Source organism: Suncus etruscus, chromosome 6 (genome assembly GCF_024139225.1).
Source record: "Suncus etruscus isolate mSunEtr1 chromosome 6, mSunEtr1.pri.cur, whole genome shotgun sequence".
Lineage (NCBI taxonomy): Eukaryota > Metazoa > Chordata > Mammalia > Eulipotyphla > Soricidae > Suncus > Suncus etruscus.
The window spans coordinates 34,418,926-34,446,759 of record NC_064853.1 but is presented as its reverse complement, the minus strand read 5'-3'; the positions used below and the strand labels follow the sequence as shown (position 1 = coordinate 34,446,759).

General features: G+C 48.4%; 1 protein-coding gene across 1 annotated transcript in view; it reads left to right on the top strand.

The window, feature by feature from the left end:
• Positions 1 to 27,834, top strand: part of SZT2 (SZT2 subunit of KICSTOR complex) — a 74,551-nt gene that overhangs the window by 26,946 nt on the left and 19,771 nt on the right. The window contains exons 2-34 of the mRNA XM_049775149.1: positions 4,518 to 4,643; positions 5,063 to 5,236; positions 5,601 to 5,771; positions 12,638 to 12,769; positions 13,410 to 13,551; positions 14,241 to 14,347; positions 18,097 to 18,307; positions 18,507 to 18,677; positions 19,060 to 19,294; positions 19,492 to 19,621; positions 20,210 to 20,352; positions 20,569 to 20,721; positions 20,812 to 20,926; positions 21,085 to 21,302; positions 21,392 to 21,607; positions 21,906 to 21,984; positions 22,162 to 22,256; positions 22,356 to 22,524; positions 22,689 to 22,803; positions 22,905 to 23,018; positions 23,230 to 23,400; positions 23,536 to 23,630; positions 23,862 to 23,985; positions 24,075 to 24,528; positions 24,785 to 24,900; positions 25,014 to 25,260; positions 26,109 to 26,250; positions 26,360 to 26,452; positions 26,574 to 26,652; positions 26,756 to 27,049; positions 27,170 to 27,311; positions 27,442 to 27,549; positions 27,629 to 27,692. Coding sequence (XP_049631106.1) covers positions 4,518 to 4,643; positions 5,063 to 5,236; positions 5,601 to 5,771; positions 12,638 to 12,769; positions 13,410 to 13,551; positions 14,241 to 14,347; positions 18,097 to 18,307; positions 18,507 to 18,677; positions 19,060 to 19,294; positions 19,492 to 19,621; positions 20,210 to 20,352; positions 20,569 to 20,721; positions 20,812 to 20,926; positions 21,085 to 21,302; positions 21,392 to 21,607; positions 21,906 to 21,984; positions 22,162 to 22,256; positions 22,356 to 22,524; positions 22,689 to 22,803; positions 22,905 to 23,018; positions 23,230 to 23,400; positions 23,536 to 23,630; positions 23,862 to 23,985; positions 24,075 to 24,528; positions 24,785 to 24,900; positions 25,014 to 25,260; positions 26,109 to 26,250; positions 26,360 to 26,452; positions 26,574 to 26,652; positions 26,756 to 27,049; positions 27,170 to 27,311; positions 27,442 to 27,549; positions 27,629 to 27,692 — 5,145 coding nt within the window. The remainder of the gene's footprint in view (positions 1 to 4,517; positions 4,644 to 5,062; positions 5,237 to 5,600; positions 5,772 to 12,637; positions 12,770 to 13,409; positions 13,552 to 14,240; positions 14,348 to 18,096; positions 18,308 to 18,506; positions 18,678 to 19,059; positions 19,295 to 19,491; positions 19,622 to 20,209; positions 20,353 to 20,568; positions 20,722 to 20,811; positions 20,927 to 21,084; positions 21,303 to 21,391; positions 21,608 to 21,905; positions 21,985 to 22,161; positions 22,257 to 22,355; positions 22,525 to 22,688; positions 22,804 to 22,904; positions 23,019 to 23,229; positions 23,401 to 23,535; positions 23,631 to 23,861; positions 23,986 to 24,074; positions 24,529 to 24,784; positions 24,901 to 25,013; positions 25,261 to 26,108; positions 26,251 to 26,359; positions 26,453 to 26,573; positions 26,653 to 26,755; positions 27,050 to 27,169; positions 27,312 to 27,441; positions 27,550 to 27,628; positions 27,693 to 27,834) is intronic.

Here is a 27,834-nt window from a genome sequence, read left to right as displayed (position 1 = left end):
CTTTCTCTCTCTTTTCTTTTTAGGCACTATGGTTTGCAATCTTGTTACTGAAAGAGTTATCATGCTATATCACTCTACCTGCTTAACCACTGCCTCTATTATCCTGGAAGCCTCACTAATCAAGAGACAAAATTTGCTATTTGTCAAGAATAAGAGAGCAATTATTTTCTAAGGCAAGAGTAAGAAAATAAATATTATAAGCAAGGACTAGTCTTAGAAGAAATCCTGGGGGATTTCAGACCAGAGAGAAAACAATATTGATTCTTGTTTTCTCTGAAACAGAAGGTAGCCTTATATACTGGAATGGAAAGGCTTATATGATTGGCAAACTCTCTCTCTGTCTCTGTCTCTCTGTCTCTGTCTCTGTCTCTGTCTCCCTCTGTCTCTCTCTCTCTCTCTCTCTCTCTCTCTTCTCTCCACTCTCTCTCCTCTCTCCTCTCTCAGTCTATACTGTTGTGCTCAGGGCTTTTTCCTAACTCTCAGCTCAGGGATCATTTCTGGTGGTGCTAAAGTGACTGTAGGTGGTGCCAGGGATCAAACTTGACTCACTGTGTACAAGCCAAGTGCCCTACACTCTGGACTGTCTTTCTAGTCCTGATGAGCAAACTTTCTAGGTTGAGCAGGTAAGGTTGCATACCAGATAAGTAAAGGATTGGTAAATACTTGCTAGAGATGGCACCATTAGCAGGTGAGGTTTTTTCTGAGTGCAGCTGGCATAATTTATGGGAGAACATCGGATTTATCATCATGAGTCAAGCTTGGGAGGATAATGGTAGAAGTCAAAGTCTTCGGCTAGGAATACTTATTAGGACATTGTTGTATTGGCTTTCCACAAATCCATAGGAGGAAGGAACTAGAGTGTTGATGACTGTTACGTTTGGGAGGGGGCAAGGGATTGCTACTTCAGGTTTTTTTTTGCTTCAAAAAGTTTATCTTTTTTTTTTTTTTTTTTTTTTTTTTTTGGTTTTTGGGTCACACCCGGCAGTGCTCAGGAGTCACTCCTGGCTCTCTGCTTAGAAATCACTCCTGGCAGGCACAGGGGACCATATGGGATGCCGGGATTTGAACCATCGTCCTTCAGCATGCAAGGCAAACGCCTTACCTCCATGCTATCTCTCTGGCCCCAAAAGGTTTACCTTTTACTCTGAAGATTTCTTTTTATTTTTTTGGTTTTTCGGCCACACCTGGTGGCGCTCAGGGGTTACTCCTGGCTATGCGCTCAGAAATTGCTCCTGCTTGGTGAACCATATGGGATGCTGGGGGGTCGAACTGCAGTCTGTCCTAGGCTAGCACGGGCAAGGCAGATGCCTTAACACTTGTGCCACCGCTCTGGCCCCTGAAGATTTCTTAATTGCCTCCTTGTAGCTGATAGTTATTAGGAAGAGTAATGTAGCATTGTTGAATATTCTGTCTTAAGCAGTTTACCAAGTTTGTGAAACAGAAATAGGAGGCACAAACCCTGGCCTCAAGGATTTTACAGTTTATAGGAGGAACTCACATGTGATCATGTAAATAACTTATCTACAGAAGGAGTGTAGGAGCAGAGAATTGAGAATTTAATCATTGGGGAGATCTGACATGGAAGTTAATTGGCCTATCACTTTTGGATTTCAAATTCTTTGGACAAACTTACTTACACAGTGATTTTTATATACTAGGAACATTTTTTTTTACCCACCCCCAGGAACATTTTTATATCTTAGGAACTAGTGAGTTTTTAGACTTTTTCTGATATGCAAAACTATTTTCTAAAGTTAATATTCATTACAAATCAGAGAAAACTGTTCTCCTTCTGTCCCATCCTTGTCACCTAGTCCTACCCAGAAAGTCTATAAACAGGCACCAGAAAGCATTTTATCTTTAAACATATTAATAAAGACAAAAGATAATATCTATAGGCATTATTCAATTTCTAAGAGAGAGTGCAGTTCTTACATGACCAGAGTGTCAAGGTTAGAAAGATTGCCAGGGTTGGAGAGATAATACAGGGGTTAAGAGAGTTGTCTTGCACAGATTTGGGTCTCAGTTCAGGCTCTAGCACCACATATGTGCCCCTGAGCACTGCCAGGAGAAAACCTGAGCACCACTGGGTGTGACCTACAATTAACCAACCAAGTAATAGTAACAGCTGCTAAAAATGATTGCTCTACCCACTGAAATGTATAGATTCACTTTTTTTTTTTTTTTTTTTTTGTGGTTTTTGGGTCACACCCGGCAGTGCTCAGGGGTTATTCCTGGCTCCATACTCAGAAATTGCTCCTGGCAGGCACGGGGGACCATATGGGACGCCGGGATTCGAACCAATGACCTCCTTCATGAAAGGCAAATGCCTTACCTCCATGCTATCTCTCCGGCCCCAGATTCACTTTTTTTTACCGAAGACAAATATAGTTCAACAAGGGAAGAACTATTCCCAATGTTCTTGAATGGGTCTCTAAGTGTTCTACGGGAGATTATGTTTAATTTTCTCATGCCCTTGGTCCTCAGTGCTTCCTGTTGTGTACTACTATATTCTTTATTCTCTGTGATTGTTGTTGTTGCATAAACGTGGATATTTTCTTTGAAAAGAACGTGACGATTCACACAATAATTTCTGTTTAAAGACACTGGGAAAAAAACTAGTAAGGGTTGAAATGATTACAGTGAGTAGTAGGGTCACAGCCAACCTGGGTTCAATCCCTGGCATCTCATATTGTCCCCCGATTCTGCTAGGAGTGATTTCTGAGGACAGAGCCAGGAGCAACTACCTCTGGGCGCTGTTGAATGTGGCCCAAAACAAAACAAAACAGGGACCAGAGCACAGCAGTAGGGCTTGCACGTGGCCAACCCAGAACAGAGATGGGTTCGATTCCCTGCATTCCATATGGTCCCTTGAGCCTGCCAGGAGTGATTTCTTCTGTTTTCTCTACTTTTTTTTTGGTTTGTTTTTTGGGCCACACCCACACATGCTCAGGGGTTACTCCTGACTATTCGCTCAGAAATCGCTCCTGGCTTGGGGGACCATATGGGATGCCAGGGGATCGAACCACAGTCCATCCTAGTTTAGTGCATGCAAGGCAAACGCCCTATCACTTATGATACCGTTCCGGCCTTGCCAGGAGTGATTTCTGAGAGTAGAGCCAAAGGTAACCCCTAAGCACCTCTGAGTGTTACCCAAAAACACAAAACAAAACAAAACAATCACCCCCCCAAAAAAAAAAACTTACCGGTTCATATGTAATTGAACTTTATTTTTTGTTTGTTTGTTTTGTTTTTTTGGGGCCACACCTGGTGATGCTAAGGAGTTACTCCTGGCTATGCTTTCAGAAATCGCTCCTGGCTAGGGGGACCATATGGCATGCCAGGGATCAAACCAGGTTTGTCCTGGTTTGGCCCATGTGCAAGGCAAACACACCCTACTGCTGTGCTATTGCTCCGGCCTTTATAATTGAACTTTAATGAGAATGCCCCTGGGCATTAAAATTTCCTGATGGCACAAGAAGTAATTGTATAAAGAACACAAAATAATCCAAACATATTCTTCACAAGAGAGTCTACTTCTAGAGACATCTTAGATCTGGGGTTGTATATTAGCCACATGAGTGTTTACCTAATTTTAACCTAGAACCTGCCTTCAGCACAACTTTCTTTTGGAGGGGGAGTTTGGGCCACACCTCGTGATGATCAGGGGTTACTCCTGGTTATGAGCTCAGAAATTGCCCCTGGCTTGGGGACCACATGGGATGCTGGGGATCGAACCGTGGTCTGTCCTAGGCTAGCACGGGCAAGGCAGACACCTTACTGCTTGCACCACTGCTCCAGGCCCAACTTTTGTTTTTTTAGCCACACCTGATGGTGCTTAGGGGTTACTCCTGGCTCTATGTTCAAGAATCACTCTGGCAAGCTTGAGAGACCATATGGGCTGCTGGGAGTCGAACCTGGGTTGGCCATGTGTAAAGCAAATACCCTACGTGCTAAATTATTGCTCCAGCCCCTCTGTACAATTTATAGACACATCCATATAGCCAGGAATCAAGATAGAAATCATGGGGATGACAGGGCCATAGCGATAGTACAGTGGTAGGGCTTTTGCCTTGCATGCAGCAAACCCAGGATGGACCCGGGTTCAATCCCCAGCATCTCATATTGTCCCCCGTGCCTGCCAGGAGTGATTTATGAGCACAAAGTTAGGAGTAACCCCTGGGCACTGCCAGGTGTGGCTTTCTCCCCACCCCCCAAAAGAAAAGAAAAGAAAAGAAATCAGGGGGGTGGGGATGGAGTGATAGTACAATAGGTAAAGCACTTGTCTTGCACAGGGCCAACCTGGGTTCAATTCTCTGGCATCTAATATGGTCCCAGAGTACTACCAGGGAACCCAGAGCCAGGAGTAACCCCTGGGCATTACTAGGTATAACCCCAAAACAAAAACAATTATGAGGAATCCTAACATGCCAGAAATAGCTATATTGTTTCACCTCTCCAGCTGCAACATCATAAAACAAAAATTCTTTAGACATTTATTGTTTCTTTGTCCCCAGGTGGAAGAAGCTGGGCAAGTGTTCCTTTTGATGAAAAAAGATTATAGAATCTCCCGAAATGTTCGCCTGGCTTGGTTCCTCAATCATCTGCATCAAACTGTACAGGCCACACCTCAGGAGATGCTGGTGAGATCTAGAAACACAGGATGAAGGGGGCTGGCCCATAAGGAGGGTGCAGGAAAGAGACGGGAAGGGAGGCTGATAACTCATAGGTATATCTAATTCCAGGAGGAGCAAATGACTTTTCCCACTAAAAGTAATCTCATAGGGGAAATTCTGTTTAATAATTTTTTCAGGTAGTGGGAGGAAGAGTATATGGTTGGATTGTGTGCAATGAATCCAATGGTATGTCTTTGTTGGAGGCCAAAGAATTCATAAGGGGGGGTGAGAGCTTGGTATTCCATATTGTCAGAAGTAATTCTTGAGCACAGAGCTATGAGGAACCTCTGAGCATTACTCAGTGTGTTCTAACCATGTCCCTCACCAAAAAACAAAGAGGATGACTATTCTGAGTTTCTCTTTTCTTCCTTCCCTAATTTTTCCAGCTCCAGTCTGAACAGGAGTTGGAAGTTCTCAGTGTCTTGCCTCCTGGGTGGCAACCAGATGAACCAGTAATCCCAAGGCCTTTCCTCCTTGTACCTTCCACCCGAGTCACCTTCCTGGCTTGGCAATATCGCTTTGTCATTGAGCTGGACCTTAGCCCTTCAACTGGCATTGTGGTAAGGATTTGGAGAAGTTACACAAATATCATTCATTAAGGCAGAGAATGATTGCTTTCTAAGGGCTTTGCGAACTGTTGGTGTTTATATTGACTACCCTGATGATGTCAAGTCTTGTGGTAAGGGTTTGGAGAAATAGAAAGGATAAGGTGGAAAGTGAGAAGGAGAGGAAAAGGCTGGGAGGGAGTGAAAAATGACTTCATCCTATCATTGTGGAAAGGAGACAAATTGTATTCTGCCTGTGTCACTACATTTGGGGGGAACAGTCAACCTGAAGATGGAAGTCTCATTGACCCATGAAGGTTGCTTGTTTCTGTCCTCTGTCAGGGTGCCTTTGATTACCCTTTCTCATCATTGCCCTCAGGATGATTCCACAGGGGAGATCTTGTTTGATGAAGTTTTCCATGCCCTCTCTCGCTGCCTTGGTGGGCTGCTTCGACCATTCCGAGTGCCTGGATCTTGCATTGACTTCCAGCCTGAGATCTACGTAACTATCCAGGCCTACTCCTCCATCATTGGCCTACAGTCTCACCAGGTATTCATTCTTTCTACGTTTATACCTACACCTTTCACTTGTGTTAATTCACAGGCTGAGCCTTTAGAGTAGGGGTCTCAAACTCAATTTACCTGGGGGCTACAGGAGGCAAAGTCGGGATGAGGCAGGGCCGCATAAGGGATTTCGCTTACTGAATGTTCGCAATAAAAAATCGCATTAGTAAGAAAAAAATCGCAAAATAAACGCATTAAACATTTGCATACCCCAAACGGAACTGCTTGGGGTATTCGAATGTTTAATGCGATGTTTTTTCTTACTAATGCAATTTTTTTTGTTTTGTTTTGTTTTTGGGCCACACCCGGTGACGCTCAGGGGTTACTCTTGGCTATGCGCTCAGAAGTTGCTCCTGGCTTGGGCGGACCATATGGGACACCAGGGGATCCAACTGCCCTTCATCCTAGGCTCGCGCTTGCAAGTAGACACCTTACCTCTAGTGCCACTGCGCCGGCCCTGCTAATGCGATTTTTATTGCGATTATTCGGTAAAAGAATAATCGCGAATACTGCGATATTTGAAGTCTGGCCTTGTACAACAAAATGTTGCACGGAGGGCCACAAACAGCCCTCTTTGAGACCCATGCTTTAGAGTGTCTCTGCTTCCATGCCCAGTCCCCAGCTCTGCTGACTTCTTGGATCTGTCCTTTCTTTGAGACTCTCACCTCTTGAGAAAACTCTTATTCTAGTCATTAGACCTTCCCATTAGCTTACAGTTTAGTATTGTTTGTCCCAAATGCTTCTCTGCTCTCTCTGGTGCTGGACACTGGGTGTCCATTTTCTCTGCTTGTCCTGAACCCTTATTCCTTTTATTTGATCAGGTTTGCTACTGTCCAGGCATAACCCCCTAGGTTATGGAATAACCCCCTAGGTCTTTTGGAATAGTTTTATGATTTTTACATACAAAAATACACAGAAATATAATTATTGGGGCCGGAGAGATAGCATGGAGGTAAGGCGTTTGCCTTTCATGCAGGAGGTCATCGGTTCAAATCCCGGTGCCCCATCTGGTCCCCCGTGCCTGCCAGGAGCAGTTTCTGAGCCTGGAGACAGGAATAACCCCTGAGCACTGCCAGGTGTGACCCAAAAACCACACACACACAAAAAAAATTATTTAGAGCAGAGAATGATTGCTTTCTGAGGGCCTCGTGAACTGTTGGGGTTCATGCTCACCATACAGATGATGTCAGGGCTTATCCAGAACCCATGCAAACTGTCACAGGCACTCCTTTTGGAGATCAGCCAAGTCTGTTACCAGAATATGTTTTTGGCTTAGATAAGCATTGACCCTGTCTCCTCATCTTCTCCTAAGCAATCTCAACTCATCTATTGGAGCTTGCAATTGGAATTGTTTCCTAATGATTGGGTTTTTTCCTTAGCTATCAAATTAGCTTTGAGAGACAGGATGCAAGAAATAACATCCAAGGGTGTGAAATACACAACCATGCAATGAATGTATGCTTGGATCCCAGGCTCTGCCCTGGTTTGGAGTCTTGTCCTATTACAAGTGTGGGGACTATTGGTTGTGGGCCACTTCTTAATATAGATACCATGCTTTGCTTTGTAGGCACTGATAATCCAGGTTCAGAAATAATGAATATTAGATAAGTATGCAACCCTTGGCTCCACTTGGGCAAAAGCATGCTGAAGCCTGATTTGTGGGGCTTGAGTTAGCTCCTAGACATAGACTAATTTGAAAATGACCTTATTTGGAGGGGAGGAGTTGAAAGTTTAGTAGGGCAGGCAGATGAAAGGCGGCCATTTTAATTGAATGTGATAAGAGCTCTGATAAGTTATGACTCAGGTGATATGGGAGTTCCAAGCAGCCTAGGATAACAATAGGGAAGACTTTTGAACAAAAGATATTAGAATGGATTCTTGAAAGAAGAATTGAGATTAACCAATCAAAAAAAGGGAAAAGGGCTTGCCAGGGAAAGAGGCAAATAAAGCAAAAACATAGAGTTATGAAACTGCTCTATTCTGCAGGTTAGATAGTACAGCCAGCAGATCACTTTGCCTTGCACATGGCTAACCCAGGTTTGATCTCTGGCACCTCATATGATCTCTTGAGTACCACCAGGAGTGATCCCTGAGCAAAAAGACTCATGAGTAAACTCTGAGCACAACCATTGTGGCCCTAAAAGAATAAAAGAGTGTGTGGAGACAGGGGAGAGGAAATTAGTTCCCTATTATAGAGCTCTAGGGAGCTACACATTATTTGGTTTTAGAGTATAAAATTTTGGTGGCAAGGAGCAGTAAAGAGAAGACTGATGAAATAAATGAAAGATCTTGAATATTATGGCTAAAGACTTGAATTTTATTGAAGTTGAATGTAGTAGTTAAAAGCTCTAGGTGTAGAATTACACTACCCAGATTAGCTTCCTGGCTGTACCACAAACTGTGTATCCCTAAGCAAATTTTTAATACTCTCTGAGATTCTGTATCTTTTCTCTGAAGTGGGTATACCAGCTGTACCTAACTATATATGTCTGCCACATAGAAAGGATTTCATAGTTCAGACTATTAGCCATAGGTAGTTGGGAGTCCTTGATGGTTTAATGGTTAGTAAGAGAATCATATGTGTATATTGAGAAGATCACACTTGCCTGGCAGCTGTGTGGGGAATGATTAAGTCTGGATGTGGGGAGAACAGGCAGAAGACTATTAGAGCCTAAGAGAAAGAATAAGGCCCATACAAGAATGACATCTGTGAAGGTGAGGATTTGGTGAATCTAAGAACCACCAGTCTAACTTGAGAGAGACATAATCTCTATAGCTCTTTCAGGGGTCTGAGAGGTAGCCTAACAAGCTGAGTACTTGCTCTGCATGCTGAAGGCTCAGGCTTGGTCTCCAACACCATGCAGTCTTCTGAACACTTATCAGAAGCGACCTTTAAGGCACAGAGCTGGGGGTAGCCCCCAGGTACAAGACCCCGAGTGCTGGGTATGGCTCAAAAAAATTATCCTGACACTAACAGGGGTCTTCAAACTACGGCCCGCGGGCCACATACTGTATTCATTCCCATTTTGTTTCTTCACTTCTAAATAAGATATACGCAATATGCATAGAAATTTGTTCATAATTTTTGTTTTTACTATAATCTGGCCCTCCAACAGTTTGAAGGACAGTGAACTGGCCCTCTGTTTAAAAAGTTTGAGGACCCCTGCTAAGATAATTCACTTTTATAATACCTGTCCTTTGAAGATTTGAAAAGACATAAAGTATAAAGAAAAAACAAAACTCAACCATAACATACCACCTGGAGATTAGCATTTTCCGTCTTGATTTATGCATCTCTGTTCCTTCTTCACTGCCATCCAAAGAAGGAGAAAGACGAGATTCCTCCTTGCACTCTGTTTTCTGTTCTATTTTTGGTGGTCACTTTTGTCTATCACATTCTTTATTTTTGTCCTAGTTTAATATGGTTACAGTCATGGGGGCCGGGCGGTGGCGCTGGAGGTAAGGTGCCTGCCTTGCCTGCGCTAGCCTAGGACGGACCGCGGTTCGATCCCCCGGCGTCCCATATGGTCCCCCAAGAAGCCAGGAGCAACTTCTGAGCGCATAGCCAGGAGTAACCCCTGAGCGTCACAGGGTGTGGCCCAAAAACCAAAAAAAAAAAAAAAAATATGGTTACAGTCATGTTTACATTTGTAGTAGTTTTGATGTACAAAGTTACTTCAGCTCCACCACTACCGAAGTGCCCAAGTTCCTCCACCACTGTCTTCCTGTCACTTCTAATCTGCCTCTTCTTTTTCCTTTCCATGGAAACATTCTACATGACATCTTGACTTAATGTTGTGTTATATTTTGTTCAGCCAGGCACTTGTTGGGTCACTTGTGTTGTCCCAGTTTTTACTTTTTGTTTTAAATTTTATTTTTTTGAAACCATTGTGATTTACAAAGTCCTTCATAGTTGGATTTCAGATATACAGTGAATCAGGGACATTTCCACCACCAGTGTCAACCTCCCTCTACCAATGTTCTGAGTGCATCCTATATCGCCACCCTTTGCCCCTAGCCTGCCAGTATAACAGGCCCTTTTTAAGTTTAGATTGTTATAGTTTAGGTCTCCTGATTCTATTGTTGTTGACTTTGACATGGATATTTAATTCTGTCTTTTTTTTTTTATCTCGACCAATGCACTTGAGACCACTTAGCCCTGGGCCCCCATCCTTTCATTTTATTTTTCTTCTTAATTTTGTTTGTTTTTTGTTTTTTTTTTGGGGGGGTCACACCCAGTAGCGCTCAGGGGTTACTCCTGGCTATGAGCTCAGAAATCTCTTCTGGCAGACTCAGGGGATCATATGGGATACTGGGATTTGAACCACCATCCTTCTGCATGCAAGGCAAACATCTTACCTCCATGCTCTCTCTCCGGCCCCTTTTCTTCTTAATTTTATAGAAAAATGTAGACATATGAGCTAAAACAAAGTAATCTGTGTCCCAAGGTTCCCCCAGTTTTTACTCTTGTAAGCAAATAGCTTTCTTATCTTTTTGAACCCTGTTTCTAGTTTCTGTTCTCATAGTCAGAGGCCTTCTTTACCCTATGTGGCCTGTCACCATGCTCCATCTCCTCCCCATTTTGAATAGAGAGAAATAGTTGTTGTCCAGGAGGCTGGGTGGGAGAAAATGGGCCTGTGAGAAAGTGGGCTGGAATAGGGTAACCATCCTAAGAGCTCTCCTGGAGGCTGGTGAGATAATACAATGGGAAGGGCACTTGCCTTGTACACCTAGTCCTGAGTTCAGTCCTTATCACCCTATTATAGTCTTTCAACCCCCCTCCCCTGGATTGATCTCTGAGTACAGTGAATGTGGCCCCAAAACAAAAAAAGGTTCTCCAGGAGCCCCAGATACCTAACATTATCAGAATGGGGCCACTTCTTTTTTTTTTTTTGAAAAAGAAATTGCCCATGGCAAATACGGGGGACCATATGGAATGCCAGGATTTAAACCACCATCCTTCTGAGTACAAGGCAGATGCCCTACCTCCATGCTATCTCTCCGACCCCCCCTTTTTAAAATAATGAACATGTATTGTGTTTTTTTTTGGGGGGAGGTCACACCTGGCAGCCCTCGGGGATTACTCCTGGCTGTACACTCAGAAATCACTCCTGGCAGGCTCGGTGGACCATATGGAATGCCAGGATTCGAACCACCATCCTTCTGCATGCAAGGCAACTGCCTTACCTCCATGCTATCTCTCCAGCCCCTATTATTTTATTTTTACAATCAAAAGAAGCAGTCCATATTTTGAAGAGGTGACAAATGTTCTTTTTTTTTTTTTTTTTAAAGTAAGGAAATTCAAGTCAATAATGAATTAAACCATGCTATGGGCCCCTGTTGAAAACTACATAAGGGGGAATCAAGATAGAAGACCAGAAAACAAACCAGTAGGATAGAATCAGGAGATGACAAGAAAGATGACAATAAGGCTGGAAAGAGAACACAGTCATAAAAAGGCTGAAAACAGTGAATTAGACCACTGTAAGCAAGATATAAAAAGAGATATAAAGATATTTCAGATATAAAAAGATTAAATAAAACAATTAGATACAAAGAAAGGGAAATTTATTTTTACTGCAGCACATATATTTTCTTTAGTTATTATTTGTTTGGTTTATGTTTGTCTTATTTGTGGGCCACACTAGCAATACTCGGGGGATTTCCTGGCTTTGTACTCAGGAATTACTCCCAGCAGTGCTTGGAGAACCACATGAGATGCCAGGGATCAACCCTGCAGAAGCCATGTACAGTACAAGCACCCTAGTCACTGTACCATCACCACTTTGATTCTTTACATCCTTAAGGAAAGAAACCTCAGTGAGAAAAGTGAAGCTATTCAAAGTTAAATGGAAAGATGGATATAGGGAAAAAGTGAAAGAAATTGTTTGGTCAAACTGAAAGGAAAGCCAAGAATGGTGTATGCATAAGAAACAGACTTAGCATATGTTAAGGTATTTTCAATGCATTGGAGGATACTGTATCCTACTAGGGGCATGGCACCCTTAGAGTTAGGGAAAGTGGGGAGTTTCTATTGAATAGTTACCTTTCTCCATGAAGTGGAGGCCAGTTGCCTAGCACAGGCTTCAATACCCAGCCCCACATATGGTTCCCCTGAACACAACTTGGAATGACTCCTGTGGTGGGTTTGTTCCCAAAACAAAAACTAAAGATGGGGTAACAGTAGAACACATGCCTCACATATGTGATGCCCTGAGTTTGACACCCCCCAGCCACACACAGCACACATACATGAATGCACACACTATGCTTTAGGGCCAAGAGATGATAGCTCAATGGACTGAGTGCATACTTTACATGCTGGAGGCCCAATTATTCCTGACACCAGATGGTCCCCTAAGTCTAGAGGGAGCAACACCAAATGCTAAGCCAGGAGTAGTCACAATGACTGTTGCCCCAAAATGAAGACCAAAACCAAAAATACCCCAAAAAAGTGAGCTAGAATTAAAAAGGCTTTGCCTTCCTGAAGTGGGGCAGATTCCATTCTGGTGACCCAAGATGGAAGGAGCTGGAAGATCTATGGCGCCCCCATGCGAAAATTTGAGGGAAAACTCAGTGAGAGTCACTGAGCAGTGGAAGATAGTGAACCGAGATATAGGTGATTAATGACTGGGACTCTGAGTAGTGACAGGTGAACCTGAATTGAAGAAGAAAGGAATAGATGATAGATGTTCCAGTGAGGGAGGAACTGGTTGTGAAAATCCAAGTCGTCTACCTTGGACCTACTTGTGAAAGCCAGAATCACAAGGGAGCTGTGAAGAATAAAATAGAGGTCCTGCCAATGTTCCCCCTGCCCCCTTTATATCTCTTTCTTGCCCTTGTGCTTCTCAGGTGCTGGTACAAGGCTGTCTCTTAGACCCTTCCCAGCGGGAGGTATTTCTGCAGCAGGTCAATGAGCAGCTGTGCCTCTTTGAGGATAAGGTAGCCGCCATGTTGCAGCAGCAGTATGATCCCCAGAGCCAGGTATGTCAAAGGAGAAGGGATGCGACCACTCAGGAAGAAAAGAGGGATTCGCTGATACATACACTGAGAGCCAGGGACACAGTGAGTGGATGCAGCAGGCTCACACTGTCACAGAGCTCAGAAATAATCTCCATGACTCAGGCTCTGTGGGAGAAAATATAAGGCCCTTTACTAGTGCTTATGTTTTGCAGCCTGGTTCTCCTCCCTAGTCCCCTCACAGTGGACCTTAGAAGGCGATCATGGGTGGCTTTGATCTCTATTTTTACATTTTGTACAATGAGGAACAGAGCTGCTTGAGCACAATGGAATGCACTGGTTCCTTAGGATAGCCTGGAAGTAGCCAGGAAAATGTCAGTCCTATCTGTTTGAAGACTTAAGTTGATTGACATAGTTAACATTTCATACTAGGAATGGAAATATATGGAAAAATGGTGGGGCTGCTGGTGCTTGAGCTGCTGCTTAGCTCCATACACACTAGACCTAGACCTAGCCTAGATCCCAGCTGCAGAGCAGAGACTTGGGGCTTCTCAGAGGATTTGACTTGTCTGGCCTGGGCAATGCTGTGCTTTATATTCTGGTTTGGCTGTAACTGGGGGCCACAGTATCGTGTATTCCATTTCTCTTTCTGTCCTTGGGTTAGGCAGAAGACCAGTCTCCAGACACTGGGGAGCCTCTAGGTCGGAAGGTGGGAGTCTCTATGGTGACAGCTGACGTTGGGCTGGTCAGTATGATTCGTCAGGGCATCTTGGCACTGCAGTTGCTTCCCTCAAACTCAAGTGCAGGTCAGTGTAAATAATGTTGGTGCAATTGGCAAACAGGCTTCAGGAAGAGGTTGGAGGGTGGGTCATTGTCAGCAAAGAATAGTTTCCTGGGATCAGTATGTCTCAGGGAAGAGGGTCTGCTTCTTTGTTTGTAGAAGGTGTGTGTGTGTGTGTGTGTGTGTGTGTGTGTGTGTGTGTGTGTGTGTCTCAGGGAAGAGGGTCTGCTTCCTTGTTTGTAGAAGGTGTGTGTGTGTGTATCCATGTATCTCATAGTAAACTTCAGTTCAGCAGTCATCAGGGACCCTGATGGGAAGAGGAAAGATGATTGATGGTTATAAAATACCTCTGGTTGGACCCAGGAGATGGCTTTAGTGATCAAGCACCTGCTGAGTATGTGAGATTCTGAGTTCTTCCCCAGAACTTTATGCTTCCTGAGCACTGCTGAGTAGAGCCCTGGTAGGCCTGAGCACCTACCAGGTATAGTAGTAGCCTAGAGAGCCCTAACACTACTAGGAGCAGCTCTGTACCTACCCCTGTTTTGTTGAATGTGACCCCTATAAAAATAAAATAAAATCTACGTATGTTTTTGAAAGTAGCAGCACACTGCTAACACTGATACTTGAAGCCCCCATCCTGAATATCAGTGGCTGCGCCTGTGACTTCGAAGCAGTCCACATCCTCAGTTCTGAGTCCAGGGTTTACTGTTCCAGGCATCATTGTGATCACAGATGGGGTGACCAGTGTGCCTGATGTCGCTGTTTGTGAGACGTTGCTAAACCAGCTTCGCAGTGGCACTGTGGCTTGCTCCTTTGTGCAGGTAAGTAAGGAGAGGGGAGGTGGTTGGCTACCTTTCCGTAGATGATGTTCTTGGGAAGATCAATAACATAGTTATGTGTGTGAGGAAGAGACAGGATTCATATCTAAAAAGGGTCAGTAGTAGGAGAGAGAGATAGAGAGGACTTGGTCTTTGTCTTCTTGCCTCAGAATGTGGGAGTAGTAGTCATAGTACACAGAATATAGAACTAGAAATCAGACCATCCTGGTTCTCTGTTCTTTACCTGCACGAAAGTTCAGCTCAAAAGTATCTAAGCATAAAGGAAATAGGGTTCCTGGAGAGTAAACTCAGCAAACTATAGCCAGTTTAGATTAATACACTATAGAGTAGGAGGGAAACTATTTAGAGAATAAGTGAAGTAGGGCTGAAGAAGTTGTACTAAGGAATTAAAGCATGAATCAGGAACATGCAGGGGTATAGAAGGGAAGCCCCAGGTTGGGTTTATATTCATAAAACCATTCTTGCATCTGTGTGAAGTACTATGGAGCTATTGATCGCCGTTATTAGAAGATCAGAGTTTAAATGAGGGGAAATGAGGGTAAGAGAGAAGAAAGGATAAAATTGAGAAAATGAAGAGACAGAACCAATATAGTTTGGGATTAGCATGGAGATGTGGGAGGGATGCATGAGAAAGAGGAGTCAAAGACTTTTGAGTTTCTGATTTTATTGCTGCCTGGGATAGTCAGGAGAGCAAACAAAGCAAGGCATTTGGGATGAATGAAGACAAGATTATGAGTCTAGATTTGTGCGTATGTTTGAGGAGCTTATGGAAAAGCAGGACAGTAGTTATAAAAACACTGTCTTTGAGTTAGGAGTGTAAAGGTCTTAATCGTGGTTCTACTTCTGAGTTTTGTGACATTTGGCACATTACTCCTCTCCTTGGTTGGATTCACTTATGATTGAAGATTATAATAGTACCTATTTTGTTGGGATATGGCTCTAAATAAAATGTGTGCATTGTATGCATGAGACCTGGGTTTGAGTCACTGCAATCAATAATGGTGCATAATTTAAAAATGTTTGGTATTTATAGCAGTAAGCAGTTGGAGATGGAGATCTGACTTTCAGGAAACTGCACTAGTTGATAGAGGGTTAGGATTGGTCAGCTTCTGGATGGTAATTGAGAGAAAAAGAGGGTCCCTGAAGAACAGAGAGACCGGCGAATAAAGGCCTTTCAGAAGAAGAAACCCAGCAGAGAATGAAGGAAAATAGACAAGAACCAGGAGATTCTTATGAATTCAGATCTTTTCAAAAGAGTCAAAGTTTGGGGAAGGAAGAAATGGCTAAAAGCAACAGAAAGATGATGTGAAATGAGGGGTGGAAAGTGCCCTTCAGATCTGGTGACGAGATCACAGGGATCTTTTTCAGACCATTTCTGTGAAGAGACAGTGGGATGGGGAAAATAATTGCAGTGGACTGAAGAGTGTATAGAGAAGAGAAGATACAGGCAAGTGTTGACAAAGAATTTGACTGTTCAGATCAAGTGGGAGAGAGAATGGCAGCCAGAGCTAAGGGCAGGTTGGAAGGAGGGGCATTTCATTCTATTTCGTTTCTAAGCTTGAAATTTAAGCATATTTCTAAAGGGCCATCATGAAGCTGAGTTTGAAATAGGGAGAGAAAAAGCAGCCAGCCGGAGCAAAGGCTCTAAATGGATGGGAGACATTGGCTCTCAAAACAAGCAGAGGGACCCTCAAGCAGAAGTGCCACTTCTTTGGATAATAGATGAGAAGATGCAGATAACTCGACCAAGTGCCTCTAGTTTCTCTCTGAAGTGAAAGGTGGAGCTGTATCCTTGGAGGGAGGCCAGAATCAGTAAAAAGGAACTGTATTGAGGACAGCCAGGTGAGATGCAGATGTCTGACATGGTGTCTGCCTACTCACTGGTAAAGTGTTTGCCATGTAGGGCTTGGGGCAGTGGGCTTTCAGGATGGAAGCAGGAAATAGTGGAAAATGGTCAGAGAGACAGCATAAGGGGTAAGTGCTTAAATTAGATTCCAATCTAGAATTCAGAGCAGTGGAGGGAGGATGTAGGGACTTGGAGAAAGCAGAGGTTTGGTGACCTAGCCCTCTCAGTGAAGTCAGAAAGCAGCAGAAGGATTGAAAGGACCCAAAGTGGGACGGTTGTGTGTTAGTAGGTAGACAGGTGTGGTAGTAGAAATTATAAGATAAAACTTATTCCTGTGGGCAGAGCAGGTAAGGTGCTTGAGGCTGGCCCGGGTTCGATTCCCAGCATACCATAATATACCTGAAATCTATCAAGAGTGATCCCTGAGTGCAGAGCTAGGAATAAGCCCGGATCACCACAGATGTGGCACAAAATAAAAAAAATAAAATACAATTAATACAGCTAACCTAACACGATTTAGTTAATCTTCCTTGAACACACCCAGAACACTTGTAAAAATCATCTAACATGAAGCTTTTTGTTTTGTTTTGTTTTGGGGCCACACCTGCAGTGCTTAGGGGTTACTCCTGGCAGACTCGGGAGACCATGTCGGATGCTGGGGATCAAAACCAGGTCGGCTGTGTGCAAGGCAAATGCCCTATTCACTGTGCTATCGCTCCAGCCCCCATGAAGCCTATTTTATATCGAGTATCTCATGTAATTTATTGAATACTGTACCAAAAGGGCAAAGCAGAGCATCCTAATTCAAAAGTTGAAGTATTGTGGCTAATGACTCTAAATTGCTTTCACACCATTGTAAAGTAAAAAAAAAAAAACAAAAACTGTGAAGGAAAGCCATGATAAAAATCCAACACACCTTTACTCATCTCTGCCCCAGTGCATGAAAACAGACATAGACCCATGAAAATGAATAAGGTGGGGCCGGGCGGTGGCGCTAAAGGTAAGGCCTGCCTTGCCTGCGCTAGCCTTGGACGGACAGCGGTTCGATCCCCCGGTGTCCCATATGGTCCCCCAAGCCAGGAGCAACTTCTGAGCACATAGCCAGGAGTAACCCCTGAGCGTTACCGGGTGTGGCCCAAAAACCAAAAAAAAAAAAAGAAAGAAAAGAAAATGAATAAGGTGTCTGTGCACCAATAAACTATTTCCAAAAGGTGACAGGCAAGACTACCGGTTCTGAACCAAATCTCTGTAATCTCTGATTTACAGTTCAGGGGCTTAAAACTGGTCAACAGACCTGCATCTCTGACCCCACCCCAGACCTGCAGTTGAGTAGAATCCCCGGGTGTTTTTTGTATTTACCCTAAAATTTGAGAAGCACTTTGCTAGAAGAATACTGAAATGTCTGGGGATGAGGACAAGAATACAATGAACCATTTATCAAAATCTTGAGCTCAAGGTCTTGGGAGTAGAGTAGCATTTATAGTTGGAAGTGTGGTCAGTTGCTAGCCTTAAGATAGAAATGCAGGGGCCGGTGAGGTGGCGCTAGAGGTAAGGTGTCTGCCTTGCAAGCGCTAGCCAAGGAAGGACCTCGGTTCAATCCCCCGGCGTCCCATATGGTCCCCCCAAGCCAGGGGCAATTTCTGAGCGCGTAGCCAGGAGTAACCCCGGAGCATCAAACGGGTGTGGCCCGAAAAACAAACAAACAAAAAAAAAAGATAGAAATGCAGGTGAGGCGGTGTTCAGAGCTTTGGACTCAGGAGAGAACCCCGAGGAGGCCAGCAGGGGAGCTGAGCACAGCCCCCATCCCAGGCTTTTTCTCTGAGTTGAATTTCCTTCTTCAGTGCCTCTTCTGTAACAAGGGTCTCCAATTGCTCAATCTCTCCAGGTGGGAGGCGTTTACTCTTATGACTGCAGCTTCGGCCATGTTCCCAATGTGGAGCTGATGAAGTTCATCGCAATGGCAACATTTGGCTCTTACTTGTCCACTTGTCCTGAGCTTGAGCCAGGCAATCTGGGTCTGACTGTCTACCACCGGGCGTTTCTCCTCTACTCCTTCCTGCGCAGTGGAGAGGCCCTGAACCCAGAGTATTACTGTGGTGAGAGGCAGGCTGGGTGAGCCTGGGAAGGGAACCATAGAGAAGGGACCTATGGATGATGCAGGAACCCACGTAGATTTGCGTCTCTGTGGGCCAACACCGAGACACTGTTTCTTCCCTTGATTTCCCTTCAATCCTTCCTCTGTTTCTCTGCCAGTCAATAGAGAACCATCTCCTTTTCTGTCCTCCCTCCCAATAGGCTCCCAGCATCGCCTGTTTAATGAGCATTTGGTTTCCGCCAGTAGCAATCCTGCCTTAGCCCTGCGCCGGAAGAAGCACACAGAGAAGGAGGTGCTGGCTGACCTGGTCAGCACTGTGTCCGTACGGCTTCGAGAGGGCTACAGTGTGCGAGAGGTCACCCTTGCTAAAGGTAAGGGTCACTGAACCCTAATGTGTGGTAAGGGTCTCTGATCCTGGTTGTATTTCATAAGATTAGAGTGCAGGAGGACCTCCTGAAACCTGCAGAGCACACCGCATCTCGTGTGAGGGTTACGGTGAAAGTTTCTGAAGGTCATCTGAGACCAGCAGGTTCTGAGTCCTCGGAGCCAGGTCTCAGCATGAAGCATCACAATTTCCTCTCCATGCCCACCATCAGTCAGCGAGGATGAGGTCGTTTCCTTATCTTAGCTTTGCAGATGATGCCCCACCTCTTTGGGTTGCCGAACTCTGAGCCTGAAGTAGATGTCCAGGTGGGGATTCTGTGTGGGAGTTGGGGCTCTTCTCAGGTGGGAGTCTGTTCTCTTTCCCCGAAGGCGGGGCCCAGCTGGAGGTGAAGCTGGTGCTGCTATGGAAACACAACATGCGCATTGAGTACCTGGCAGTAGCACCCTGGCCTCTGGAGCCCGAGGGTCCTCGAGGAACACGGGTAGAAGTAACCATGGAAGGTGGCTATGACATTCTGCATGATGTGTCCTGTGCGCTCAGGCAGCCCATTCGCTCGCTCTACCGCACACACGTTATCCGGAGATTCTGGAACACACTGCAAAGGTGAGTGAGGTGACTGCTCAGAGGATGCTGCCCTTCAAAGCAACTCCCTGTAGTTTGGGGCAAAGTTCTGAAGGGGAACAAGCCGCCTGAGTTCCATGCTTGGGTCAAGTCTCGCATGTCTTCCTGGGGCTCCTCTCATAGGCACCCAACAGAGCCAAGTGCCTCAGGGTTGGCCATTCTCCACCCCCCCACTCCAGCATTAACCAGACAGACCAGATGCTTGCCCACCTGCAGTCCTTCTCTTCAGTCCCAGAGCACTTCACACTTCCCGACAGCACCAAGAGTGGAGTACCTCTTTTCTACATCCCTCCTGGCTCCACTGCCCCGGTAAGTGCTCATTTTCTTGGGTTGGCACAGCAGCTGGAGCCCAGAACCACCATTTTTTTTAAATGTTTAACTTTATTTACATTTATTTATTGATTGATTGTGATTGGTTTTTGGGCCACACCCCATGGTGCTCAGGGGTCACTCCTGGCTCTACACTCAAAAATTATCCCTGGCAGGCTGGGGACCATACGGGATGCTGGGAATCAAACTAGATCACTCCTGGGTAGGCCACATGCAAGGCAAATGCCCTACCACTGTACTATCTCTCCGTCCCCCAAACCACCATTTTTCCCCCTTTACTCTCAAATCTGAAACATGAAAACCTTGTCCCACATGTTAGTGTGAAGAACAATTCTCCTCCCTCCTTTCACACAGCTGACCTGGGTTTGATCCTCAGCATCCCATATGGTCCCCTAGCACCAGGAACGATTCCTGAGTGCAGAGCCAAGAGTAATACCTGAATACTGCCAGGTGTGACCTCCCCACAAAAATAAATAAGATAAATCACTGCTGCATCTGAGCTCCTGCTGCTGTTTGGGGATGATGCCCTGCCAAAAACATTCCCATGGGGCTGTTCATCCCCCACAGGTGCTGTCCCTGCAGCATAGTGGCTCTGACTCATCCCATGCCCAGTTTGCGGCCTACTGGAAACCCGTGCTGTCCATGGACGCCAACTCCTGGCAGCGGTGGCTGCACATGCACCGCCTGGTGCTCATTCTGGAGCATGACACGTGCGTCACCTCCCAGGCCAGAGTAGGGCGAGGGGAACGGGGAGGCCAGCGGAACGGGGAGGCCAGCAGCTGCCCTCTACACCAGCCATGGCCGAAGGAGAGTTATGACCCTTTCCTGGCCTCATGTTCAGCAACCTCCCAGGCCCAGTCACAGCCTGTTCTTCCCCCCACAGTCAGGGTTGAGAGGTGTGACCACAGCTCTCACCCCTTTCCCAGGCCAATTCCCAAGCACCTGCACACTCCGGGCAGCAATGGGCGCTACAGTACCGTGCAGTGCCGGATCTCCCACTCTTCGCTGACCTCCCTGCTGAGGGACTGGAGCAGCTTCGTGCTGGTGGAGGGCTATTCTTATGTGAAGCTGCTCTCCAGGTGCGCTGCAGGGCGCCTACCTCTTCTTACCCCACCCCATCCCATCATCAGTCTCTGCCCCTTGCCGCTCAACCACCTCTGTTTCTCCAGTGCCCCTGACCAGCCCCCCTTCTCCTTCTACATGGTCCGCATCATCTCCAAGGCCCCATGCATGGTCCTGCGCCTGGGCTTCCCCATTGGCACGCCAGCCCAGGCCCGGCACAAGGTGAGCCACGCACACATGCATGCTGGCCCCAGGAGGGCTAGCGAAGAGAGCACGTCCTTCTCCCAGTCCCCGGGGCCTAGACCAGTGAGGAGAAGACTCTAGAGTGAGCCCCTGTGCTCCATGGGCCCTCCTCCTGGGAGATCATGGCTCTCCCTTAGATCGTGTCAGACCTGCGAGAAGAGATCCTGCGGCTGCGTTTTCCCCACCGGGTGCAGAGCAAGGAGCCTACCCCCAAAGTGAAGCGGAAAGGACTAGGGGGCACAGCAGGGGGCAGCTCTCCCTCCAAATCCCCTACGGTGCTGGGGCCCCAGCAGGCCCTGTCCGACCGGCCCTGCCTGGTGGTCCTACACAAGCCACTGGACAAGCTACTCATCAGGTGGGTGTTGGGTAAGCACAGGCCCTGGGTAAAGGGTGGGGATGACTGGTGGTGAGGAGAGGTCACCTGGAAGGCATCTCATTTCCCAGGTATGAGAAATTGCCCCTGGACTACCGGGCCCCCTTCCTGCTGACTCTGGAACCTCCAGGCCCACTGCCCTTGGTGTCAGGCCGCTCTGCCTCTTCGAGCCTCGCCTCGCTGTCTCGCTACCTGTACCATCAACGCTGGCTCTGGAGCGTGCCCTCAGGACTAGCCCCCGCACTGCCTCTCAGCGCCATCGCCCAGCTCCTCTCTGTCCTCACAGAGTAGGTGACCAAGCCCAGGGAGACGGACAAAGAACCACACAGGGCACTGTTCCTCCCAACCCCATTCTCTCTATGGCTGTCCTTCCACTAGCTGTTCCTTCCACTAGCTGTCCCTGCATGCCCTGGTCTGCCCCAAAACCTACTCTTTGTGGTCACTCGGGTCCTCCCTGGACCTGATAGTATGAAGGGAGGTTGGCCATGATGGCTGTGGGAGGTGGATGCACAGGGAAGGGACAGGAACCATCCTCTGAGTGTCTCCCCATCTCATCCTCTCCCTTCCTGCCTCTGTGGACTCCAGAGTCCGGCTGTCTGAAGGATTCCACTTTGCCTGCAGTGGGGAAGGAATCATCAACATGGTGCTGGAGCTTCCCATTCAGGTGGGTGCTGTCCCTCTGGACACCTCCCTGCCTGGCCTTGTCTGTATTCCCTGGATTCTCAGCCAAGATCTGGGTTGGGGGCTGCTGGAAACTCCACTGTAAATGTACCCTAAGGGGACTGAGCTCTGAGGCCCAGAGGGTCCAAGCCCACTGTACCTAGATGACTTTATCCCACAGAATGAGCCCCCTGGCCAGACTGCTGAGGAAGAGAGACACACCTGTGTGGTCCAGTACATCCTCTTCCCACCACACTCAACCTCCACCAAAGACAGGTGAGACCCAGCCCTGCTCTCTCTAGAACTTCCATCTTTCACACCAGAGAAATAGGCAGGGGCTGCTATTTACACAAATTCAGCCCCATCTTCCTCTAGTTTCTCTACAGATGATGACAATGATGTGGAAGTGGAGGCCCTGGAGGGAGACTCTGAGCTCAATCTGGTGACTGAGGTTTGGGTGGAGCCACAGTATGGGCGTGTGGGACCTGGCCCTGAGAGCTGGAAGCATCTTCGGGCCTTGACGTACTCTGAAATTCCGCAAGCTGTGAGTGACCTGAGATGGGCCCCACCACCAACAACCTCCTTTGTGTATCCCTGTCCTTGTCCTGCTTGGTCTCTATGTTCTGACACCTATGGCTCATTGCTGGTTGTAGGGCAGTGGCTCTGGATTAGGTCAGGCTGACTGACCTTCTGCTCTTCCTTCCCTAGCTCCACCCTCGGGATGTGGCCTGCATAGGCTCCTTGCTGAGCTTTGAGTACCTGGTCCAGCTGTGCCAGAGCAAGGAATGGAGCCCCCTGCCCCCGGAGCCAAGAGTTTCTGATGGTCAGGAGGGACAGAGTCTGGGCAGAGCTGGCATGTGGGTGGAAGAAGGCAGCAGCAACAAGAAACAGAGAGCCTCATTGCATGTTGTGTCTTCCTCCTAGGGTCAGAGCGGCGGGGACATGCCTGTGTCCACGAGATCCCTTTCCATTTTGATCTTATGGGACTGTTGCCTCAGTGCCAGCAGCTCCAGATGTTCTTCTTGCTGCTTTCCAGAGGTGGGTGAGCTCTCTGCCCACCCCCTGTTCCCCACTGGAGGGCTGGCAAACTGTTCATATTAGAGTAGTGAGCCAAGTGGTCTGAAGGAGTTCATAAGGACTAAAGCAGGAAGGGGTGGAGATGCCACAGGGTGGGCTGGAGGGTCAGGGCTGGGGCAGGGGCTGGGGCAGCAGAAGGCTCTTGGTACTGAGTAGAGTGTGTGTCGGGCAGAGCCAGAGGGCGTCCCTCTTGCCGAGGGGCCCTGTCCCGCCAACGACATGGTGCTGTGCCTGCTGCACAGCTGCCTGGGGCAGGAGTTGAGTGACCGGGAGATCCCGCTGGCTCCTGCAGACCAGGCTGCCTTCCTGAGAGAGGTGCAGCGGCGGAGCTGCCACAGTCTGGGTGAGCCCCGCAGGCCCCACATCTTGGCTGCCTTTCTGCCCCTGCATGCACACAGGGTGGATTCTCTGCATGTTGGCCTTGCCCTTGTCCCTCTGCTGGCCCTGCCCCTCCACCACCACCTCTCCTTCCTCATAGGGCCAGAGGATCCGCCTATGGGAGGCCTTGGCATCCTGAAGGGTGAAGCCAACAGCAGCAGCCAGACCACTGGAGACTCAGTACTTTCTGCCTGGGTCAGCCTGTCTGCCCCTTGAGCCCCTGCCCAGATGAATCTCCTCCCTCCCAGCATAGCATCATCGCCACATTCTTTTACCGCCTGGTAAAAGACTGGACTGCCTCCAGTCCATGGCAGGGAGTCCTTCCCGTGTCCTGACTTTGGACACTATTGACACTGGCCTCAGAGGGAGGAAGGGATGGATGTTGGGTGTCCCCTCCTGAGAACTGATCCAGTGTCTCTCTTACAGGGTACCAGTGCTCCTGAAACGCTCAAACCTCTCCTCTCTGCTCAGCCCCCTCAGTGGCGCTGCTATGCAAGGCTGGTGACCACCCAGCACGTGTTTCTGACTTTCCTCCCAGCTACCTTCTCAGGTATCCTCTCTGCCTGCCTCATCTGCACCTCACAAATTCCTGGCAGCCAGTGAGGCTGCTCTGATGTCTGTCTCCGCTTCCCCCTTCAGATGTCCTGTATCTGGCTGCTTGTGGCCTAGAGGGACCTTGTCAAGAGGACACAAAACCTAAGTTTGGGGATTGGAGTGGGGCCTCCAGCCTGAAAGATCCTGGAGAATCTGGGGTCAGGGCTCCCAAGGTCCAGGTCCCCACCGTCAGTGTCACCCCAGCTGGTGGTGAGGCTGCTGACTCTTCAGAGGAAGCAGTTGACTTGGAAGTCTGTGGAGGCCTTGGAGACCGTGTGACCCCTTCTCCCTCAGACGGCACCCAGCGTCTAGAAGAGCTCAGCTCCCCTTTCCATCGGGACTCCCAGGCATGCACTGGCCGCCTGGCTCCACAGACTGATGGTGCAGATGGACCTCGGACCCGATGTCCTGTCTACATCTATAGCTGTGCCCTGGAAGCACTGAGGGAGCAAATGGTTGCTTTGCAGCCCCCTCAGATGCCCCGGGACCTTGTCTTCCAGTGAGTGCCTCTGTGGCCTGAGCTGTTATATGCACTGGGGGTGGGTAAGCAGACTGATTGTGCAGGAACTTGGTTGCTTAACCAGGTTCTTCAGGCCAGTAGGGAGGGTTCTGCATAGGGCGCATTGGTACATGGGGGGATGGTGAGTCTGAGGGCTCGCTGGGAAGATGGCCAAGCACGCGCGCACTCTCTCTCTCTCCCTCCCTCTCTCCCTCCCTCTCTCCCTCTCTCCCTCTCCCTCTCCTGTTGTTCCTAGGACTCAGTTCCTTGACCAACCCTCCCCACCCTCGGCCTGGATGGAGCCCCGGTGCAAGGAGGCTGCCAACCACTGTGCCTTGCTGCAGGAACATGCACAGCGCTGCTACGTTCGAGGTGAGCAAACCACATGCACCAGAGGCAGTAAAGAACGGGCTTCGTAATAGGAGACCAGGGTTGTTTGGAGGAGGCCCTGAGGTAACTTTGGAGCTTGAACCCACCTCTGCCAGGACTGTTCCGGAGCTTGCAACAGGCACAGAGCGTGGCATCCCAGGACCTGCTGCTCGCAGTGGATGCCTGTGAGGAGCTTCTCCAGGAAGTCGACATCACCCCTTTCCTGCTCGCCCTATGTGGCCACACCCGGGCTCTGCCCCAGGCACCCCCGAGCCCTGGGCCCCTCAGCCCTGGGCTCTTCAGCAGCAGCATCGAGGAGGGTCCTGAGCCTCGGGAACGAGCCATCCTGGCTTCAGAGTCCAGGTGGAGATTTGTTCTTGAATGATGAGACTGGTGGGCCCCCATTGTTTATTAGCACAGACCTCAAGCCTGGGGATTGGCCACACTAGAGCCCTTAGCTACTCTCTTTTCCCTATCGGCCTGCACAGTCAAGTCCCTCCCAAGCTGTCTCCATCTCTCCCATAGTGGTGTGTGAGGATGGATTTGGGTCCAGGAAAGGGGAACTTCACCTTGAAGAACACTAACCACAGTCACAGTTTTTAAGGCACTTAGAGGTGAAAATTTATTTTTTTGCAAAATGCCCCTTCCCTTGCTCCCTTGAAGGGCCATGAACCCTGGGAAGGGCACGAGGGAGTTATGCACGTGCTGGCCCTGGCCTGGCATCTGCCAGGCAAATGCAGAAAGCAGAGGCGTGCATAAGGATGACAGATAGAGGCCCAATCTGGTGACCTTACTTTCGTGCCTTTTCTTTCTGCCTAGCTCCCATGTCTGTCCGGGCTCTCCATTCTCAGGGAACAGAAATCTGGGAGCCCTCCATCCATGGCTCCCAGACCTAAGGCTCTGTCATCCTTACTCCTTCCTCTGTCTAAAAACAAAGAATGTGGAAGTTTGGGCTGGGCTGGAACTTAAGGAGTCTAGTTCCCCCACCCTTTAACTCTCTGAGCACTGTCATGTTTTGCCCCCAACCCCAAATGAGGAAGCTCAGTCTGACGTGAGTGGGTTGGTTCTTGTTACCTCTTCCCTTGCTGATGCCCTCGTGCTTAGCCACCTCCTTAAACCAAAGCAGACTTGAGAAATGGGCTCCTCTGAGAATTCCTGTCCCTGCCATGTCCCCATAGACCCTCAATCCCTGCTTTCTCCCTGACACTCAGCATAGAGACCGAGGATCTAAGCGAACCTGAGTTTCAGAGTGCACGTGGTACTGGTGCTCTGGACCCTGGCCTGGAGATCTCCCTGGCAGATGTCTGTCAGCTCAGAGGGGAGGCCCACAGTGCCCTGCACAGTCTCATTCAGGTGGGCCACTGGGGAGCTGCTGGGTTGAGTCCCGAGGATGCTTTTCTAGGGTAGGGAAGCGTTTGCTGCAGTGTAACTGACATCCGACTTCCCTCTAACCCCAATACAGGAGAAGTTCCTGGAGATCAGTGGCCTCCACTTCCGCACAGTGCCCTCCAACCCCCACTACTTCTACTACTGCCCTCCCTGCAGTCGGCGGGAGGTGAGGCACTTGCTTCTTTCCCACCGTGTCGCCCTTGAAGCCCCAGCTCTGGACTCAATCCCCTGTGGTTCCTTCCACCCTCCTGACCTGCCTTGACTCAATTATGTCTCCTCCTGGCTAGGATGAGGGTCCCCGGGATGCAGTAGACAGAAAAGTCAGTGACCTGGAATTTTCTGAGGCTGAGCTCCTGGGAGAAGAAGGTGTGTGGGCAAGTGTAGAGACAGGGAAGGCTGTGATCATGGATCCTCCTCACCCCTTCTCCCCTCATCCCTGCTCCCATAACCCTATGGGCTTTGTCTGTAGGAGACACATCTGCTGGCTGTATAGTCACAGAGAGTGACCCCGAGCTGGAGGTGGAGTACCGGGAGAGCCGGGAAGCCGAGCTGGGGCCTGTGGGCCTGGACTCTGCCTCACTCTCAGACGCAGACACTGTGAACCCAGATGAGGACTCCTTCAGCATCCTGGGGGGCGACTCGCCCACGGGGCCCGAGAGCCTCGTGCATGATCTACCCCCTCTCTTTCTGCACCTCACATGCTCCGTGCGGCTGCGCGGGCAGCACAGCTCGGTCCCCGTGTGCAGCCTGCCCACTTGCCTAGGTGAGTTGATAGTATAACAGGAGGGCCTTCCTGGCTGCCTCAGGGTGGGCCAGAGTCATGGGTATCACTACAACACAGTCTGGGAAAAGCTGTGCTACTTAAACTTTCCTCTTCTCCCAGGCCAGGTGCTGGCCAGTTTGGAAGGTCCCCCTGTTGGAGGCCGAGTGCTCCTAAGGGACCTGAGTGTCACCCTGGATGTCTTCGTGCTGACCTTGCCCCTGGAAGTGGAGCTGCCCCCAACCTCAGACCCTCAGCACCACCGGTGAGAGCTTTATGGGGTCCAGGGGTGGCCATGAAGGACTTTAGGGATTGAACACATTTCAGGAAAGGAGTGCTGAGGGGTCGGGGGTGGTAGTGGCAGCTAACTTTGCCCTCTGCTCCCTCCTCTTCAGGTCAGCCTCTGAGAGCAGCACTTCATTCCCTCGGTCTCCTGGGCAGTCATCATCTTTGAGGTCAGATGACGGTCTGGGCCCCCCACTACCAGCCCCAGAAGAAGATAGGTACTTATTATCCTTCAGAGTTCCTGGCTTCCCCTTGATGTCCTCAGGAAACTAACATCTGAACGTTCCAACAAATCAGGCACCCTGGACTGTCCAGTTTGGCCACCCCCCATAGGCTGGCTATTGAGACCACCATGAGTGAGGTGAGGGTCCACCATCCTCTAAGTTGAGTGACCTTCCCAATAGTGACAGTGTTCAAGGAGATGAGTCTCCCCCTAGCCCCCCCCCCCCCCCCGATTCTGGAATGGGTTGGGTCTCCTCAGTCTATAAGGCAAGGTCTCTTCT